The sequence below is a fragment of the Xyrauchen texanus genome, chromosome 6 (genome assembly GCF_025860055.1).
Source record: "Xyrauchen texanus isolate HMW12.3.18 chromosome 6, RBS_HiC_50CHRs, whole genome shotgun sequence".
NCBI classification, from domain to species: domain Eukaryota; kingdom Metazoa; phylum Chordata; class Actinopteri; order Cypriniformes; family Catostomidae; genus Xyrauchen; species Xyrauchen texanus.
The window spans coordinates 2,030,452-2,052,673 of record NC_068281.1 but is presented as its reverse complement, the minus strand read 5'-3'; the positions used below and the strand labels follow the sequence as shown (position 1 = coordinate 2,052,673).

The 22,222-nt window shown below is 38.3% G+C and overlaps 1 protein-coding gene across 1 annotated transcript; it reads right to left on the bottom strand.

Annotated features, from left to right (window-relative positions):
- Positions 1-12,526: 12,526 nt before the first annotated feature.
- LOC127645788 (armadillo repeat-containing protein 6-like) lies at positions 12,527-20,956 on the bottom strand. The gene is made up of 8 exons (XM_052129465.1): positions 20,859-20,956; positions 20,402-20,536; positions 18,727-18,812; positions 18,074-18,638; positions 15,529-15,674; positions 15,293-15,424; positions 15,032-15,169; positions 12,527-12,942 (listed from the first exon to the last, which is right to left on the bottom strand). Exons 2-8 carry the CDS (start codon positions 20,520-20,522, stop codon positions 12,730-12,732), a joined length of 1,401 nt encoding a protein of 466 aa, XP_051985425.1. The 5' UTR covers positions 20,523-20,536; positions 20,859-20,956; the 3' UTR covers positions 12,527-12,729.
- Positions 20,957-22,222: the final 1,266 nt, after the last annotated feature.

Genomic DNA, 22,222 nt, shown 5'->3' with positions numbered 1-22,222 from the left:
TTAAAAGCAGAGAGAGAGAGATGTGAATATTCATGAACTAGCGAGGGTTAATCATCGGTGCTTTTCTCACGGGTGGTCCTGTTAAATGGTCTAAACAAGGTGCAGTGATCTGGTCTATGGGTTTAATCTGGTCTTTTCAACACATGCAGATGGAGGATAAATGTCCAGTTAACTCACTCACCTCTTCTCTGATGTGCCGTCGCGTGGTCCTCGATCACTCCTCCATCCTCTCAGGCGGATGGCAGCCGCTCCTGCCGGGCGGACCGGAGTCAAACCTCCGACCCCCAGCGGACAGAACACCCCTCCACGTTCCCGGCGACCCATGGGGACACTCCTCTGCCCTTGGCAGCGGAACTACCACTCCAGGTGGTCGGAGAGTCACTTCCATCCTCCCCTCGTGGACGGCGGTCTTCTCTGACCCCTCTGTGTTTCTGGGGGATGGCAGGGCACTCCCCACTCGCCCCGCAGACAGCGGCCTTTCCCTGTGCCAGGGCAGTCGGTCTACTCCATCCCCCGGTGGACGGCAGTGTCTAGGACTCTGCGACGGGCATCCCTCCTTCCCGGGTTTTGGCACCAGTGTAAGGGGGTTAAAGGGAAAGGAATAGGCGAGAACCGGCACACAAACACGCTGTAAGGGGGTTACGATGGGCAAGGAGGAGGCGAGAACCGGCTAAATGTACATGCAAGATATTTATTTTAAGAAATTATTTTAATCAGATAACTGACATTTTTCAAATATCCACATTTTTACAGGTTAAAACATAGAAAAGTATCTCTTTTTGTATCCATTTGTGGGTGAATTTGAGCCGCTGGCCCTTTAAATAGTCATTTACAGTCCAGCGTGGACATCCTCCAATCAGCTGCTTCTACAAGTGTGACATAATTTCCTGTTACATACAGTGAGCCAATAAACATCAAGCTCTTCTTCTGCAAGTTGTTTGATATTTATTAGAATTTGATTGCAAGTGCAATAAAGGAAATGTAGATTTTATATGATAATGTAAATAATGACTATATTAATCAATCTATAAAGGTGACAGAGGATTAAGATGGACGTGTGGGTCCTCCATTAGACAGTTTTACATTTGAATCATGGTATTTTATGACATTACGAAAGCGTCTGACAATATCTAGAGATTTCCTGGCGGTGAGGGACGTATAGTGTGTGTCAATGTAGCATTTGCAAACACCAGCATCATTGTCCGCAGTGGCTGCGGTGTTGTAAATTATTCATGAGCTATTTGAATACATGCAAATACACAGGCAGAGTTCCAGGTGCCTATGGCAACCATCATTTAGGCTCCTCCCTCCTTTAAATGTGTGTTCCAGTGAGACACTTCCAATGCAAGTCAATGGGGTTTAATCTGTACACATTAAAATACTGTTTCACAAGTATAGACACAAGACATAAACAATATGCGTGTTAACATGATTTTACTGTCATTAAATCACTCAATAGCCACATCTGTGGAAAGTTATAGACAATTTGCCTTTGTTGCCATGGCGACATAAAGCTGTAAACCCTAAAACGATGAATTATATAACTTTACAGCTCAAATCATACACAATTTTAACAGATTAATAAAATTATAATCTTCACATTTCTGATTTAAAACCCTCCAAATGACTATTTAATTACTATGTTATTACTATTAAACTATTTTACTAATCGTAAATAGTAGTGGAAGTGAATTCCAAGTATTACTCGTATAATAATTTGATAATTCAGTAAAAGTCACATTTTTGACTGTTGGTTGAATATCATAAAGGTATGAAACACAAATTAATTTTGCATATTCAAACAAATTGCTTCACAAACTGATCAAATCTGGGCAGTCACTGTCAGTGTATGTCTGTACAAGAAGGTAAGCGGGGCTAGTTGTCACATGGGGAAATTGTCACAAGGATTTATTATCTTTTATTAAACTTCAGATATTTCAAAAAAAATAATACTTGTCAAATCAGCATCAATAAACTGCATGCTCCCATTGTGAGTATATATATATATATGTATATACATTTTTTTGAGTCAAAAATAGAAAAAAATATTTTTATATAATATATAACATTTTATAAAAATAAAATTACATTTTATATATATATATAATTAAAAGATGTTAGTCAAAAATAGAAAAAAAATATTATAAAATTTTATTTAAAAAAAATATTTTATATATATATATATCAAAAATCTATATTTTTTAATTTGTATATATATATATATGAAAAATATATTTTTGATATATTTATATATATAATTTTTAAGTCAATAATATAAAAAATATTTTTATATAATATATACAATTTAATAAAAATGTAAAAATATAAAAAATTATATATATATAAAAATATATAATGTTTACAATTTTATATTTTTTTTTATTTAAATTTTTTTTTGATCTATTTTTGATATATTTATATATATATAATTAAAATGTCAAAAATAGAAAAAAATATTGTTTCTTTTTATTTTATAAATATATATATATATATATTCCAATTTTCACAAGGATTTATCTTTTTTTAAACTTCAGATATTTCATATTTCAAACAAAAGAATATTTGTCAAATCAGCATCAATAAACAGCATGCTCCCATTGTGACAACTTACCCCATGTATGTGACAACATGCTCGGTGTTAAATTAACTTTATCTTCTTTATCCTGAGCGGTGACGGTAGAAATGTTTTTAAAATCAAGACTTAAAGTTTATTTCTATACAGACGGTGAGTTTAAACTACTACAAACACAGAACTGCGCTTGAATTGTTTCGATGGCGCCATCTAGAGGACAAACCATGTATAAAGTTTCATTCTCAGTTTAAACACAGGCAGCAGCACATATTTCCTCCCCATCAGAAAATATAAAACATTAATGTGATACAGAACAAAGCTGCAATATCATTAGTTTAATGTACAGATTAAGAGTTGATGGGTGAATTTCTGTAGTTTCATGACAATTAAACATAATGATAAATCCTGCATTACAGAAATGAAAATTAGCATGTCATTTTTACATATAAGGATAAATTCAATTCAGTACATTAATTATATTAGATTTTTTTCTTTAGCTATACTATTAAGAATTGGTGTATTTTTTTAATGATGAAAATAATGACAATACAAAAAACCTTAATGGTCCTAAAAGTAGGCTTCATTTTTTTTTATTGTTATTATTTCTTTTGATTTTGGTGTAAATATCAACTCAGGACATATTTCAAATAATTCAACATTTCAGCTCAGAGAAGTGAATCCAGCATCAATATCGTGTTTCTGATTAAACTGTAAAGTAAACAAAAAAAACAAAAAAACGTATTAAATATATAATTTATCATATATATAAATAAAATAATACAATATGTTTTCTATTTTTGAAACCAAAAAAAAAAAAATATATATATATATATATATATATATATATATATATATATATATTAGTATTTATAATTTGAGTCAAAAATAGAAAAAAATATTTAAAATTTATATTATTATATGATACATTATATTTTTGAGTATATATATATATATAAAAAGATATAAAAATGTAAACATGATTTTTTTATTTTTGACCCCAAAACATTTTATATATATATAACAATTTTGAGTGTATATATATATATATATATATATATATATATATATATAACAATTTTGAGTGTATATATATATATATATATATATATAAAAATTTTATATGTATATAAAATGTATTTTGGGTCAAAAATTAAAAAAAAAAAAAAAAAAAAAGAATGTTTACATTTGTATATTATATATATATACTCCAATTTTAAGATTTATGTCAGAAATGGAAAAAAATATTTTTATATAATATATACAATTGTATAAAAAACATTAAATTTTTGATATATTTATATAATTTTAATTTTTGAGTCAAAAATAGTAAAAAAATATTTTTATATAATATATAAAATGTTATAAAAAAAATCTATTTTGTATACACACACACACATATATATATATATATATATATATATATATATATATATATATATCAAAAATCTATTTTTTTTAATTTGTATATATATATATGAAGTTGAATCAAGCATCACTGGTAGATGAGGAGAAGACTTATGTAGTGCTCCGTCGAAAAAAAAAAAATATACATGTAAATTTAACAACAGCTGGACGGAGGAATTTAATTTCATATCTTGAAGAAATATCGACAATGGACACGTCTTTAGCAAAGTGTGTCGCACTGATTTTAATATCGGACACGGTGGGAAAAATGACGTTACTCAGCACAATTTGTATGTATTTATGGAGGACGAAACCTGCAAAAATAATAAATAAATAAATACAGGTAATAATAAGAAAATAAATAAAGGATAAAAACTTGATAAAACAAATATAATTCGGTTTTAATTCAATTTATTCCTGAATTTATTTTTGTACGACTTATTTTCCTTTATTTCTTATTTTCTTTTTTTAAATATTCATCTTACCACGTGACTTTTTGAGCATGTTACCATGGAAACGTAGCGCGTGTGGAGGCTTCACGCCCCAACTCACCACTCGAAAGCAACAACCACTAATCGCGACCACGAGGAGGTTACCCCGTGTGACTCTACCCTCCCTAGCAACCGGGCCAATTGGTTGCTTAGGAAGCATAACTGGAGTCACTCAGCACGTAACTCCAGGTCTACTAAATGTATTTGAAAATTAGACAAAAAGGTACAAGACTTTGTACTTCGCGTCTTTAATGAGGGAATAAACTACAATCCCATGATGCATTGCGAATGACCTAATCGAATTAACAACAGTGGAACTATATAAAACTATTGATTTAAAGTTGTTGATTATAAATATAGAAGGCTATATTGAAAGTATATAGCAAAATATTCAGATATAAGCAAACATGTAAGCAGTTTGAGACTGTTGGACGTGTCTCCCGGGAGTGGGCGGTCGCTGCCGAGCTCTTTTGACGCACCTTGTTTGCTGCGCGTCTCTGATTGGTGGATCTTTCACTTCAGGATCATGGGTAGTGTAGCTCTTAACCAGGAATTCCATTATTAAACACATTATTATTATTTCTTATTTGAAGTTGAAATAACCCAGTATAACGTTAACCAGAGGGTTAAACATGATCCTGGATTCATCAAAAGTTTTTGATGATCAAGTTGCCATGGCAACCGAGAACAGGGTCTGTTGCAAATTAGGATCATGCACGGGACGCCGTTCAACACCCCCTTCTGTCTCACAGTCTCTTTTATGCTCCTTGTGGATCAGATGACAGCTCCACTGAAAGCCTTTTGTGCTTTATTCTTCAAGGAACAGGACAGATAACCCACAATAACAACAACAACAACAACAAATGGTGATACAAGAAACTTCTTATATACAAACACATTATATATCAACAGACTTATTCCTCGTGTGCATTGCTTTAACTAGAGCGGTGACATCACACATAATGTTTGCATTGTACAATGTATGAGGCTAGATTGTTTGGCCTGGAAAAAACACCGAATTTTGCCAAAAACTTCTCATGTTAAGCGCTTTACACGGCAACAGCAACACATACATTGATGAATACTACGTTATACTTTAAAAAAATAGTATATGTGTTAATTTGCATACCATGCACAGTTTACATAATATGTACTGCAGAAATAGACAAAGCAGTGTGGTTATTATTGAATCACATTACAGTTTTTCCCGGTCAAAAGTGACCGGACACATTAAGAGAGTAATTTTGTTTAATTGCTATGAAAGAAATGTAACAACTCTAACTTCAGTCATGTAAAAGGACAAGAGTTGTGCATTTTGAGTGGGTTTTAGGGTATTTAGACCTTGAAATTTATTTACCTTGAAAATTTACTTTTTTATGAATATTTTTCAAATACTGAACCAATCCTCATAAATCATATAATGTTTGAAAGCTTAAAAGCTTAAAAAAAAAATATATATATATATATATAAATATATGAAAACCAGATGTAATTACAAGTATAAACACTAGGTGGCAGCAGAGAGCTACTTATTCATCCCTGGTTGAAGAGAAGATGATTTCTAGATTTTGTCAAGTTCTGCATTTATAAATATATATTTAAACATTATCAAAGACTATTACTCTCAATAATTACTGTTTTATTTTTTTCAGTTTTTGCAATAATGCCACATTATTATTATAATCATCTTTAATAGTGTTACAAAGAGAGGAAATATATAGAGAAAGCATCACTTATCAAACATCAAAATTAAATAAACATTCAGCATTATTAACAGCATGATGTGTGTGTGTGTGTGTGTGTGTGTGTGTGTGTGTGTGTGTGTGTGTGTGTGTGTGTGTGGTGTGTGTGTGTGTGTGTGTGTGTTTTGCACTCTTGAAGTTTGGTAGTCTCACCTTCATGTTTGTTTGTTTTTTCTGCATTGTGGCAGGTTTTTTTTGTACATTTTATAGAATTAAATATGCAAATAAAAAAATAAAATTTTTGCTTTCCCATTCATTTCCTATAGCGGTCACTTTTGACCGGGAACAGTACAAGTTTGACTTTTTTTCTTCTACTTAGAATGATCAAATCAACTCCAAATGTTGTGTGTGTTTTCAGATATAAAATGGACGAAAAGTCACCAAGTCTCGTACCCGTCAGATAAAGGAAACCAGTTTTATTGAAGAAACAATGTCGATTTCGGTCAAAAATGACCGAACAGTGCGTAAGGGTTAAGTGTATCATTAAAACTATGTCATTGTAAAAAAAATCTGTAATTTTAACAGTAAAATACTGTAAAAATGCTACAGAATTTTTTTTTTAATAAATGAATATCAACTATAAAGTTTTTTATATATATATTTTAAAAGACAATGCAATAGTTTTTACAATAAAATGCAAAAATATTTTTTTTTTAATCTAAAAAGATTTTCCTGTATAATTAATGGTAAAATTGTACATTGTTTAACAAGAGAGTACATTAACTTTTTACAGTAAATTATTGTTAAAATTACAGTAAAAACAATTTAATCGGGCGTTCCCAGAATTCCCTGCGTGACCCACTACATTTCATTATATTTTATGGGAATAATTATGTTTCATCTTATTTTTAATATCGGTTACATACACTGGGGTGTCATGTTTTATATTTGATGTAATTTATTTAATGTTTATTACCGTTCTGTAAAGTTGTTTACATTTTTACTGTACTTTATTACAGTGTAGTACAATGTTCTGCAAAGTCAACAGACTCAAATTTAAGAAACATGTCATAAGACATGACGTCATCAAAGACATCAAACGTACAAAGACTAGTCAACACCAAGATGTCAAACACATCTACTCATGTATCAAACATTATCACTGTAACTTATATTGTTTATTTTATTTTTTTTATAAAACAAGGACAATCTTTGAAGATGTAAACACATCAAATGTCATAGAAAGCGTTTTTATGAAACATTTTACCTATAATGTACATTGTTTATCTTGCGAAATCAATCAAGTATCAAAGTGATTTAGCTTTAGCTTTAGCCTGTTAGCACAACAACTATTATGTTACATTTACATTAAGCTTTTGGCTCACCTGATTCTCCGACCGCACCTGTTGTAGGTCTCTCTACTCGAAATCAGGAGTAAAACACCGAATTTATCGGGTTCTGATGAAAGTTTCATGAAGTTTGATTGCAAACATTGTGCGCACACATATGATGTCACTATCCACTTCCACACAAAACCCCGCTCAAATCAAACTGCACCAGCGACTGCAGGGCTTCATTTTGCAGGAGTGATTTTTAAACACGTTTCATGTCACTTTCACGTCAGCTGCTGTGACTTTGAGCTGGTAAACTTGCACATTTCAAGCTGTCTCGCGTAGACCCCGAAGCCGCCGCCAGGCGCCGCCATTTGCGCCATTTAGAATTTCAGCCGCCGCCAGCCAATAATTTCGTAAGCCAAATTGAGCCGCCATCTGATAAAGTTTGGCTGAGCCGGCTAGAATTATTTGCATCAAATAATAATTCTATCACATAGAGACATACACACACGAAATATATAAACAATACACGAGATCTATTTTCCCACTGGATTCATAACAGCGCAGTCTTGTGCTCGTTGCTACGATACACAGACTCACAGTGAATTGACGACCAATTAAAATTGCTCGTTTTCCGTACAGAAGAAGCGATGCATGTTTTTCTCGCACTGAGGTGAAATGGCGGAAAGAAGCAAGCAAGGTAATTTTGATCTCACTTCTCACATACTTTCCTAATTCCTACTTACTTTTTTTTAACTTAGGCCTACCCAGACTTTTGTTAAATCTTCAGGGCACGGTTGCACAAACACCTGAATCAAAGATTGATGTTATGAACCAAATATTCTGGAACGGAGAGATTTATAGCACTGAACGTGATATTACTGCAGTAACAAACCACCGTTTCCACATTGCTAATTCACGACGCATGCTTCAGTGTACATTGAAGTGAAATGTGCAAAACTTTGTCCAAAATAATACTGATAACAGTGTGTGTTTATATTAAGGCGAGACACGGCAGGCAAAAACATAGTTTTTTTTTACTGGTCAATTTTGAGATTTTTTGGATATTTGTCTTCAATAACATGTCTTCTTTCAGACTTGTGGTGAAAAAAAGTCCGAAATACACATTTAGGTCTTTATTTTACTACACTTCGTCTGTTTGCGTCTGTAGATTTCTCATAAAATTCAACAAAAGTTTGCATTCTTAATCAAGGTGTAATATGATAAGCTCCATCCATGATAATGCCAAGTTATTACAACTTAGCCTACATACATTTAGCCTAAACACAACACATTGTAGGCTATGTGAAAATGTTTAGTAGCATACAGACTACAAAATAAATATATGCATACGTTGTGAAAGTAAAATCTGGTGTTTTCTTTATTACATTGTATTGCATTTTGTAGAAATATAGTGTAAGCCATGCATTGCTTGGAAATATTGAGATCTAGTAAATCAGTATAACATAGACAGTGGTGGACGAAGTACACATACCATGTACTTGAGTTAAAGTAAAGATACTCAAGGTAAAATATTACTTAAGTAAAAGTAGAAGTGCTGCCTTTAAAAATTCACTTGAGTAAAAGTACAAAAGTATTTGCCTTCAAATGTACTTAAGTATCCAAGTACTATGATTTTTTATGGCCGTAATGTCCTATTATAATTTGTCACAAGACTCTTGCTTAACTCAGTCTACATGAAGACTAATGTCACTCTTGGCACACCAATCTATTAATAATATGACATTAATTAGTCATATATATATATATATATATATATATATTTGAATTGAATACATTTTTTGTGTGTTTAATTTTGGAGGGAAGGGGACTGTTCCCATAAGGTATAATACATTTACAGTATTTACTGTATATATTTTTCTCGCGTGTCTATGGTCATAATTATTAACATCCTAATGTTATGATACATTCACATACGCCTGCACAATGCCATTAAATATAAATAAATATATATATATACACACACACGCACACGCACACACACACACACACACACACACACACACACGCACACCAGTGTGATTAGAACGGTCAGTGCACCGTGATTAGCTGCTAATATTAAATGTGCTTTCGCGCGTTGGCTGGCGCTGAGCCAGAGACGGACGCGCTCAGCGCTGTCATATCACAACTTAGTTTTCAGTGTTTTCAACCACATAATGTTTCTTTTAGGTTTTAGGTTTCAGACATATAATTTCATTTCACATACGTAGGTACTAAACAAACAATACAATACATTTAGAGAGACATAGAGTTTGTAAAATACACACTGATGTCTATGGAAACGGCAATAATATTCCTTTCCATAATAATTAGACACGTTTTATTCATATCAATCAGATACACATTGTGAAAGTAACTTTAAAGTTTACTCTATTCTTCTCCCAGTTCACCGGTCACTTACTTTCATGTATTTTGGGAGAAGTGGATGAATTAACGTGTTGTAGCCTAAATCCAACAGATCCGATTCTCTGAACTGTGGCACTATGACGGCGCCCATCGCTCACAGCTCAACTAACGCGATCGTTATAAAGGTGTTTAGACAACAAAACTCACCCACTTGCATTTATTTGACAATCTGAATATCAGATATTTCATGCTAACATGCTAACAAATGTGTGAATATTTTTAATAAAAAGGAAAAACGGCATAAAGCATATCATCATTCATTCAGTGCTGTTGTGGCTGCGGTGTGTCACGTGACAAGCAATGACGCGTCACCATGGAAACCATAAAGTAAATAACGGTCTAAATAACAGTCAGCCAGAATATTTTACATTTATGTGAAAGGGTTAAATCGCCGGCAGAATGGCTAGCAGAAAACGTAAGGAGAAAGGTGGATGGGAAAAAGTAAAAGAAAAGAGGCTAGTGGCGAATGGCCGGATGATGGAGAAAGTCCAGGGCTGTTTTTTAGCCCCAGTCCGTCCCTGCTCTCAACTCTGGGGTGCGTTTCCCGTACAACAACGTAACTTGCTGCTCCACTACCGTAGTACGATGCACTGTTGAAGAAATCAACTTGCTAGTCACGACTGTTTCCCGAAACCGTATTGTCGCAAATTGGTTGTTCAACCACGTTGGTTAATGATGTCACACATGTGGTGGAGTAAAAACTACTTTTAATGAATCTGTTTGCGATCGAATTAATGCTAGATGTTTTGCTATAAATTACGGACATGTCATCTGAGGACTCTCTCATATTTTTCTCAGTTATTTGCTTTATTTCCAGATTCAATCATAGGCTCGTTCTTACGCACTAGAGCACGTTCACACATGCGCACTCTTCAAAAACGGTGCTTTAAATCTATTGACAATCTAAAAGACATAAAGGACATTTGTATGTCTTCTAAATAAAAGATACTGATTGTACTGAATGTCATCTTGCTTATTTGGCTCAAGATAATAATTTATTAAGCCCACATGTTATAATAACAAGAAACTCTGCTTCTAACCACAGGTCGAGAGCTGTCGTTCCAACCACACAACTCTGCGATGCTGTTTGCGAATGTTCGTTGGAACGATGGTTTCAGGAAACACCGACTCGTTGAACTATGATGATAACGACGGAACTTGTGACCATAGTTGGCTAACGATGCTTTTGGGAAACGCACCCCTGGTTCGCGCTTAGTAGATGCCGCCAAGGCAAGTTCAAAACAAAGCGCGCGCGCTGTACTGTGATTGGTGGCTCGTTTGACCAGTTACATTTTTATCCACTCATAAATAAAAAGGAACGACTGATTTTGAAAATGTAGTAGAGTAAAAAGTAAGATATTTGACTTTGCAATGTAGTGGAGTTAAAGTAAAAGTCTCCCCAAATTTAAATACTTCAGTAAAGTACAGATACACAAAAAAGCTACTTAAGTACAGTAACGAATTACATTTACTTCGTTACTGTCCACCACTGAACATAGACATCTGTAGACATGAAGTGGCAGCTTCAGCCATTTGCAGCTATGAAAATTTGGCGGCTGCAGCAGCCATTTATGTTTTGGCTGAGCCGGCTAGCCAGCCAATAACTTCATCAGCCAGCCATTATTCTCAAAACAAATGGCTTCGGGCTCTAGTCTCGCGACTGCTGTCAATCGCGCGAATCGAGGTGCATTATGGGGCTTGTAGTCCAGAACGGGAGCGACCGTGTCGTAGACAGGCTCGCGCGAGCGGCGTCAAAGGGAGTAAACCGTAGAGAGGGTGGGGTTATGTTGAAGTATAAAATACTATGTTTGTACCATTTTTTATACCCGTTACATCATAGTAGGATAGTATTTTTCAAATACTTTGGAGCAGGGGCTTTGATTTCACTCTTAAGGGGGACTCAGCCCCTAATGCACATTTAAAGGGACAGTTCACCCAAAAATGAAAATTCTCTCACATTCGCTGGACACAGAGAATATTTTTACAAAAACATCTAAACTTTTTGTCCATTCAATGGAAGTGGTTGAAAGAACTTTGAAGCTCCAAAAAGCATATAAAGGCAGCATAAAAGTAATCCATGTGACTCAGTGGTTTAATCCATGTCTTCAGAGGTAATATGATAGGTGTGGGTGAGAAACAGATCAATATTTAAGTCCTGTTTTTTTACTGTGAAATCTCCTCCCTGACCAGCAGATGGCGATATGGACGGGGACGTGAATAGCCAAAAACAAAAGAAGAATGTGAAAGTGGACATTTATAGTAAAAGATGATTTAAATATTGATCCGTTTCTCCCACACACACATCACTCCAAAATATGTGGATTAAACCACTGGAGTATTATGGATGACTTTTATGCTGCTTTTATGTGCTTTTTGGGACTTCAAAGTTCTGATCACCATTCACATGCATTGTATGGACCTACAGAGCTGAGATATTCTTAGAAAAAAAATCTCCATTTGTGTTCTGCAGAAGAAAAAAAGTCACATCTGGAATAGCATGATGGTGAGTAAATGTATGTAAGTGTCAACAAATGAAAGTCTTTCCTGTGTTTTGAGTGAGTCATTAAAAGACTACCCCCCCCCCCCCCCCCACACACACACACACACACACACCCAAACAAAATATTTACTAACTAAGAATTAAAAGATATATACACTGTAACTTGTAATGCATCATATGCACACAGTCAGACAGCAGATGTACTTCAATACTACTGGAAAGAGATGTTTAATTGCATGACCTCCATTGTTAAGTCATGCCGTCATATGATTCAATAGTGAATTCATGGATGAAGCAGAGATTTGCCATCATAGTTCATTCAGTGACTCAGGCTTCCCTTCTTGCCCGTCCAGAGTTCTCGCAGTTCAACCTGGCAGCCGAGATCTCGTAGGGCGGCCCGTCCCACATCGCCACAGTCCCTGTGAGTGGATAGAGCCTTAGATATCAGCGCCTCGGCTCCCATTTCTAGTATCGCCTGAGTGAAGTCACGTGTGCGAGCGACCAGGTTCCTCAACAACATACACGACTGTTTCTGAAACAGCAATAAATAGCTTTGGAGTTTGAGTCAACACTAAATACAATTTCATAAATAAAAAAGAAAGCATTGCTAACATGTTCTAACATGCAGCTAGGCATTGCTAACATGTTCTAGCATGCAGGTAGGCATTGCTAACATGTTCTAGCATGCAGCTAGGTATTGCTAACATGTTCTAACATGCAGCTAGGTATTGCTAACATGTTCTAACATGCAGCTAGGTATTGCTAACATGATCTAACATGCAGCTAGGCATTGTTAACATGATCTAACATGCAGCTAGGCATTGCTAACATGTTCTAACATGTAGCTAGGTATTGCTAACATGATCTAACTATGCAGCTAGGCATTGTTAACATGATCTAACATGCAGCTAGGCATTGTTAACATGATCTAACATGCAGCTAGGCATTGCTAACATGTTCTAACATGCAGGTAGGCATTGCTAACATGTTCTAACATGCAGCTAGGTATTGCTAACATGATCTAACATGCAGCTAGGCATTGTTAACATGATCTAACATGCAGCTAGGCATTGCTAACATGTTCTAACATGCAGCTAGGCATTGCTAACATGTTCTAGCATGCAGCTAGACATTGCTAACATGTTCTAGCATGCAGCTAGGTATTGCTAACATGTTCTAGCATGCAGCTAGGTATTGCTAACATGTTCTAACATGCAGCTAGGCATTGTTAACATGATCTAACATGCAGCTAGGCATTCCTAACATTATCTAGCATGCAGCTAGGCATTGCTAACATGTTATATCATGTAGCTAGGCACTGTTAGCATGTTTTAGCATGTAGCTAAGCATTGGTAGCTAGCCTGTAGCTAGGCATTGCTAACATGATCTAGCATGCAGCTAGGCATTTCTAACATGATCTAGCATGCAGCTAGGCATTCCTAACATGATCTAACATGCAGCTAGGCATTCCTAACATGTTATATCATGTAGCTAGGCACTGCGAGCATGTTTTAGCATGTAGCTAAGCATTGGTAGCTAGCCTGTAGTTAGGCATTGCTAATATTTTGTAGCATGTTGATAGGAATTGCTAGCATGTTTTAACATGTAGCTAGGCATTGCTATCATGTATCTAGTCAATGATAACATGTCTTTGCCTGTAGCTAGGCATTGCTAGCATGTTTAAACACTTAGCTAAGCATTGCTAATCTGTAGATAGGCATTGCTAATATTTTCAAGCATGTGTCTAGACACTGCTTGCATGTTTTAACATGTGGCTAGACATTGCTAGCATGTAGCTAGGCATTGTTACGTGTTATATCATGTAGCTAGGCACTGTTAACACATTTAAGCATGTAGCTAATAATTGTTAACATGTTCTAACTTGCATCTAAGCATTGCTAACATATTCAAGCATGCAGCTAGGTATTGCTAACATGTTCTAACATGCAGCTATGCATTGCTAACATGTTTTAACCTATAGTTAGGCACTGCTAGCATGTTTTAGCATGTAGCTAAGCATTGGTAGCTAGGCATTGCTAATATTTTGTAGCATGTTGATAGGAATTGCTAGCATGTTTTAACATGTAGCTAGGCATTGTGATCATGTACTTAGTCATTGCTAACGTGTCTTTGCCTGTATCTAGGGACTGCTAACATGTTTAAGCACGTAGCTAAGCATTGCTAGTCTGTAGATAGGCATTGCTAATATTTTCAAGCATGTGTCTAAACATTGCTAGCATGTTTTAACATGTAGCTAGTTGGTCCAATATGTGCTGTAGAAAATGCTACATGGTTTAATGGAAAATCAATCAAAAATTGTTAAACAAAAAAAATAACATGTAGCTAGGTGTTGTTGGTATGTTGCTAGGCATTGCTAACATGTTTCAACATGTAGCTAAACATTGGCCTGTTCTACAAAGGTGCCTCAGTTTGTTCCTGGGAGGGAGCAGATGTCCTAATCCCATCCCGCCGTAATGCTAACCATATGAAGCACAGACCAAAAAGAGCATTTACTGAAAGAACAACTTATTCTGATCTTCCACAACTTTCAGACATCAAGACAGATGAATGCACCATGTATGACCTCTTTAAAAAATAAACGAGGAATCATATTGTGTTACCTGCACATTGACTTCAGCTGGATGATTCTTCATGGCCTGCATTGCCGCCAGCGCTCCCCCACACTCCATGATGACTTTGCAGTTATTGGGTTTACGTAGAGCGAGTACACACAGTGCCGCACATCCCTGTTCACACACCTGGAACAAGGAAACAACACTAAGGAAAACACCTTGACCACACATTAACTAACAGTGTTTATGATGAGCTTTTCCTCTTAAAGGTTTTCAAAGACATCAGCTGTAGTTCTGACATGCACACACCTGTGCATTGGCCATGTGTCGGTTCATCGCCATGACAATCAGTTCTGCCCCACCCATATTGACAATGGCATCTTTGACATCGTCATTTCCGGCGATGGCCTTCAATGCACTGAGCACCTGCTTCACAAGCTCCTGGAGGAAAAGAAAGGAGAACAGACTCTCGTCTTTCAGTTTGTCTTTCCATTTACATCCGTTTCATGGAGAAACTCATATTTGTATCAGATTCATTTGCTCACCTGACAATCTAAGCTGTCAGCCAGGAGTGTTATCATGAATTTCAAGCCTCCGAGCTCTACGATGTCCTGACAGAACTCATTTCTGACAGCGAGACGAGAGAGAGTGGCACAGAGTTCACTGAGCACTGCCGTGTTCTCTGGGTGGGCTGAGACAAGCACAGTTAAAGTTACCACACAGTCATCATCACAAATATGTCTTAATGGGTAACAGGGCTCAACACAATTAACCCTTAAGTGCATACGTGTGTCGCCAAACATTATTACATACTCAGCCCGGCAAATGGATCACACAATGCCCAACAGCGTCTATTGTATGCATTTTCGGCTGCATCAGAATGAATTGCTTGTGAACCAGTCAATACATGATTCGAGCTTTGCAAATGAACTGTTATTGAATGAGCATTATTATAGACGAGACAACTTTATTGGACCCAACACAAAACCGTAAGTAAATAGTTGAATTCACGAAGTTTCAAATGTCATGACTGTTTTATAGTTAAGGTGCCGCTGTGCTTAATGTATTCGGATGCGATTTATTGGGTGTATGTTAGGTGTAAACCCTGAAATTTTGTTTTATAATGTTGTGGAGCTTGTTGTTCAAATTAGGGCTGTGCAATATGGACAAAAAAAATCATATGGTGTTTAAAAGTTTGTTTTTTTTTTAAACTTGACGCTGACTATCACACCTCCAAATTGGCCTGGTTGCTAGGGAGGGTCTGGGTATGTCAAGGAGTATTGACGATGACTATCAAACCTGGAGTCGTGAGTTTGAATCCAGGGCGTGCTGAGTGACTCCAGCCAGGTCTCCTTAGCAACCAAATTGGCCTGGTTGCTAGGGAGGGTCTGGGTATGTCAAGGAGTATTGATGCTGACTGTCACTCCAGGAGTCATGAGATTGAATCCAGGGCATGCTGAGTGACTCCAGCCAGGTCTCCTTAGCAACCAAATTGGCCTGGTTGCTAGGGAGGGTCTGGGTATGTCAAGGAGTATTGACGATGACTATCAAACCTGGAGTCGTGAGTTTGAATCCAGGGCGTGCTGAGTGACTCCAGCCAGGTCTCCTTAGCATCCAAATTGGCCTGGTTGCTAGGGAGTGTCTGGGTATGTCAAGGAGTATTGATGCTGACTGTCACTCCAGGAGTCGTGAGATTGAATCCAGGGCATGCTGAGTGACTCCAGCCAGGTCTCCTTAGCAACCAAATTGGCCTGGTTGCTAGGGAGGGTCTGGGTATGTCAAGGAGTATTGACGATTGACTATCACACCTGGAGTCGTGAGATTGAATCCAGGGCGTGCTGAGTGACTCCAGCCAGGTCTCCTTAGCATCCAAATTCGCCTGGTTGCTAGGGAGGGTCTGGGTATGTCAAGGAGTATTGACGCTGACTGTCACTCCAGGAGTCATGAGTTTGAATCCAGGGCGTGCTGAGTGACACCAGCCAGGTCTCCTTAGCAACCAAATTGGCCCAGTTGCTAGGGAGGGTCTGGGTATGTCAAGGAGTATTGATGCTGACTGTCACTCCAGGAGTCATGAGTTTGAATCCAGGGCATGCTGAGTGACTCCAGCCAGGTCTCCTTAGCATCTAAATTGGCCTGGTTGCTAGGGAGGGTCTGGGTATGTCAAGGAGTATTGACGATGACTATCAAACCTGGAGTCGTGAGTTTGAATTCAGGGCGTGCTGAGTGACTCCAGCCAGGTCTCCTTAGCAACCAAATTGGCCCGGTTGCTAGGGAGGGTAGACTCACAAGGGGTAACCTCCTATTTGTCGCGATTTGTGGTTCTCGCTCTCGGTGGGGCGTGTGGCGAGTTGTGCGTGGATCGTGGAGAATAGCGTGAAGCGCTCAATGAGCCACGTGATGAGCTGCGTGGATTGACGGTCTCAGATGTGGAGGCAACTGAGATTCGTCCTCCACCACCCGGATAGAGGCGAGTCACTACGCCACCACGAGCACATTTGGAATTGGGCGTTCCAAATATGGGAGAAAATTAAATAAAATACATATACATATGGGGGGTCTGGGTATCTCAGCGAGTATTGACGCCGACTATCACACCTGGAGTCGCGAGTTTGAATCCAAGGGCATGCTGAGTGACTCTAGCCAGGTCTCCTTAGCAACCAAATTAGCCCGGTTGCTAGGGAGGGTAGAGTCACATGGGGTAACCTCCTCGTGGTCGCTATAATGTGGTTCTCGCTGTCGGTGGGGCGTGTGGTGACTTGTGCGTGGATGCCGCGGAGAATAGCGTGAAGCCTCCACACGCGCTACGTCTCCATGGTAACGCGCTCAACAAGCCACGTGATAAGATGCACGGATTGCCGGTCTCAGATGTGGAGGAAACTGAGATTCGTCCTCCACCACCCGGATTGAGGCGAGTCACTACACCACCACGAGGAGCTACTAAGTAGTGCATTCCAAATTGGGGAGAAAACAAATAGTAAAAAAATAAAAACAGGGAAAACCGTATAGATTTATTGTTATTATTCATACTATGAAAATAATAATTGTCTAGGAGTATCGGCCAAATTTTCCCTAAGTAACAGTTAAGCTCACCTTTAGCAGCTTCAACGATAACTTTCAGTCCGTTCTGCTCCAACACGATCATCTTAGCATGTTCATGAGCCTGTCCAAAAGGCACACGCACATCGTCGTCAAAGGTCATGACCCTCAGCGCGACACAGGCCTCCCTCACGACCTCATGATGTTCAATGTGGCGTGTGATGCTCCCGGTGAGCAGTGCCAAAGCACCAGCCTTCACAAAAGCCTGCCTGTTATTCTCATGTTTCAGACAGAAGTGTCGAACGATACGGATGCACTGGCAGGTGAGAGCGGGGTCCGACTGGTGCGTCGTTAAAGCACCGATCAAAAACTCTCGTCCTTCCACGTCCAGGAGGTCCGGCTGGCCGTCGGTTAGCACGGACAGAGCGGCAAGCGCAACCGAGAGCAACTCCTTCTCCTCTCCGGCTCTCTGGCAGCAGGTGAGGATCGTGGGATACGCCTCCTTTTGAGCCGCCAGGTATCTCCGAGCGAAGTCGAGAGAGCACTGCTCTGTGAACACTCGCAGATCCTCCAGTACGGATGTGGACGACGACACTGCAGATTTGAGTGACTCTAAAGCCTGGAAAACATGCCAGTATTCTCGACATTACAGAGTTAGCGTTTGACAAGTGAACATCTCACGTCGTGGGACATGAACGTGAACCTACCTGAAGAACCTTGTGAGTTTGGTCTTCTGCGTTTTCTTCAGAAGACACTTTTGGCACTTCCTTCACAATGTTGCTGAGGTCCACACCTTTGAATAAAAATCGAAACGTCAGGCAGTAAAAAACATCAGGTATTGAAGGCCTACTATGTAACTTTACCCCCCTTAAATGCATATGTGGGTTCACATTGTGCTGATGTTCGGTCACTACGGTCTAATGTGTCGGGTTTGTGTGTGGCCGGACTCTCGCACAGGTGTCCCGTCTCGTTATATCACCTGTTGCGTGCATCAGGTCGTGTCTGCCTCGCAATGTTCGCTCAGGCTTTGTCTAGCGTGAGAATGCATGGCACTGCTTTGTTGGCATTGCCGTGCATTCTCTCGTTTCATCTATCGGTTGGCATGAGCGCATGTTGCCTATTGTCTTGGCGATATGCGCTGATGCCATTCGGGTGTCTGCGTGCGTATTTGTGGGAGCACGTGGCTTTGTTTTGTTTCTGTATTGCCACGTGTCTCTCAGACTTGCTTCATGCCCTGCCTCCTTGTTTGCTTACTATGAGTTCATTAGTCACACCTGCCCTGCTTGTTAACCCATTTGATTTCTCTCTCTATTTTAGTCTCCTCGTGTGTGATGTCCGGTGCCAGTTTGTCTCGTTTCATGTTAATGTCGGTCCTGCTTCCCGTCCGTCGGCCCCAGCCCAGCTTCAGTCGGCTTTCAGCACTGGACTTTGTGTTTGCCCCCTACGGGATAGGTTATGTTGTTTTTTTGTTTATTTTTGTATTAATAAATCCTTCAGTTTTTATACTCTGCGTTTGGGTCCTGCTTCTGCTTTAATCCGTGACACACACAAACAAATACTTTATATAGCGGGTTGATGTCCCGTGTCGGAAATCCAGTGACGCCGGTAGTGACGATTCTCTCTGACCAATCAGTGATCTGCAAAGATTTGATGTCACATTTAGTATCGGCTCGGTTCGCTTGGAAACTCGACCGAGGTGGTGCTAAAATAAGTATCAGGTACCAGGTCCCATCCACAGTGGAAACCCCAAAAAAGCGTGCAGAGTCGAATTGAGTTATACCGTGCCGTGGAAAAGCCCCATAAGAAGTGGTCCTGGATTGTGCCTTTGCCATGAACAAGGCAAATCTCTATACTTGCATACTACAAATAAAAGTGAGCATGAACATAGAATTTAACATACTGTAAATTTAATGGCATAACAAATGAAAAGTGAAAACAATCAATGCATTACAAAAATAATACCAGTGTTAAATGCAATGAACATCACAGAAAACACACACAAACACACATACATATATATATATATATACACACACATAACTATATTTAAAAAAATACAAATAAATAAACTAGACACTGGGTCATTTATGACCCACAAATGCGTTCTAGGTTTTATGATATTTAGATATTTTATTGGAAAATAAGACAAAAATACTTTTTACAGTGCATGATATTATCAAAGTAATTTATACTACCATAATAGGCAGTTTGATAAATAATACGGACATGATTTTTCCTTTTTAACATCAAGAGTTTAGGTAGAGAAAAAAATAAAGCATATATATTAGATAGTTGTATCTGGTTACTCCTTCTTATAAGATTTTCACCATTTTAAACACTTTTTAGTTTTCCCAGTAACACACAATGTTTATTTTAACTCACCTTGAGATTCAAACTGTTCGATGGCCTCTTGCAAAGCTTCATTTCCCTCCATTTCAAACTCCTCAATGTTTTCACTGACCACTGTGTCAAAAGTCTCCTGTGTTATTCTGCGTTTGGCCATGACTGCAACAGGACCTGCTCAAACACAACACAACAGATTCAGGTCCAGGCCGCCACCAATGTATTCAAAAGGATGCATTTTGTCTGATGATCAGTTTAATGTAGCAAATATTGTCAGGTTACTAACATAAAAGTATAATTTTTAAGGCACAATGGCAATATCAAGGCACTCCATAAAGCACATTGAAGAACCATGTACCATTCAGTACTTTGGTATTTTTCAAAGTAACATGGGATTACCACATGATTACTGTATCATGGTAACAGCAGTCGTGACTCACACAACAAATACATTGTTTCTTAAAAGGTAAACTTTTGCTCACTGTAATGTTCCTACCTGAGAAAATCTCTAATCTCAATCAAAACGTTAAACAAAAATGTTTATAACAAGTCATCAACACCTCGCCTGGACCCTTTTGACAAACCCCGCCCGGGAGAACGGTAGTACGGTAAAAGAGTAAGCGTGGAAAACTTACTATTTGTAACGGAATATAACTGACGTAAATCGTTTGTGAATCGCAGAAAGGCGTTGTGTTGGTGCTACCTTTAATGAGGCCCGGGTGAGTATTGTGAGGAAAATACGTTCCGCATTCACGCACAAAGAAAATGTTCCATACGAACATAAAATTCGATTTCTTATCACTAATAATTTGTATTCAAACACCCTTCTTATTGCATACTAAATGAGCTTTCGAATTTAAATTCAAATTGAGCACGAATTAAAGAAAAATACAGAATTATGTTATGTTAAATAAATAAATAAATGAATACATTAACAAAATAATAGATCTAAATTGTAATTAACTATATAAATTGGTGAGTTTATATAACAAATAAGCAGTGGCGTAGCTAGAAACAAGACTTTGGGTGTGCCATGCAGGGGCGGTGCCAGGATATTTTCACAGGGGGGTGTTTCACCCGGGATGTGTTAAATGTACATGTGTTATATACGCTCTACATGGGGGTGCGACTGTTATTAACAACTGTTATGAACACCGCCTCTACTGCGAGTGTTATAAACGCTGTATGGGGGGGCAATTGTTATAAACGCTGTACATGGGGGGGGTTGCGAGTGTTATAAATGCTGTACGGGGGGGTGTGGGGGGGTGGGGTGGTGATGCGAGTGTTATAAACGCTGTACTGGGGGTACCAGTGTTATAAACGCTGTACGGGGGGTACCAGTGTTATAAACGCTGTACGGGGGTACCAGTGTTATAAACGCTGTGCGATGGGGAGTGCGAGTGTTATAAACGCTGTACGGAGGGGCCGAAGTGTTAGAAATGCTGTACGGGGGCGAGTGTTCTCAATGCTGTACAGGGGAGTGTGTGCGAGTGTTATAAACTCTGAACGGGGGTGGGGTGGTGCGAGTGTTATAAACACTGTGGGGGGTACCAGTGTTATAAACGCTGAACTGGGGGGTGGGGTGGTGGGCGAGTGTTACAAACATTGAAGGGGGGTGCAAGTGTTTAAATGCTGTACGGGGGGTTGGTGTGAGTGTTCTAAATGCTGTATAGGGGGATTGCGAAGTGTTATAAACGCTGATCGGGGGTGGGGGTGTGTGCGAGTGTTATAAACGCTGAACGGGGGTGCGAGTGTTATAAACGCTGAACGGGGGTGCGAGTGTTATAAACGCTGAACGGAGTGCGAGTGTTATAAACGCTGAACGGGGGTGTGAGTGTTATAAACGCTGATCGGGGGTGG

Bases quoted from the DNA above. Each gene is read 5' to 3' on its own strand.
- LOC127645788 (XM_052129465.1), bottom strand. From the start codon at position 20,522: ATGGCCAAACGCAGAATAACACAGGAGACTTTTGACACAGTGGTCAGT. The intron at 15,675-18,073 runs GTGAGCTTAACT...TGCTTGTCTCAG, and splicing joins TATCGTTGAAGCTGCTAAAG to CCCACCCAGAGAACACGGCA. The intron at 15,425-15,528 runs GTGAGCAAATGA...CTTTTCCTCCAG, and splicing joins CTGACAGCTTAGATTGTCAG to GAGCTTGTGAAGCAGGTGCT.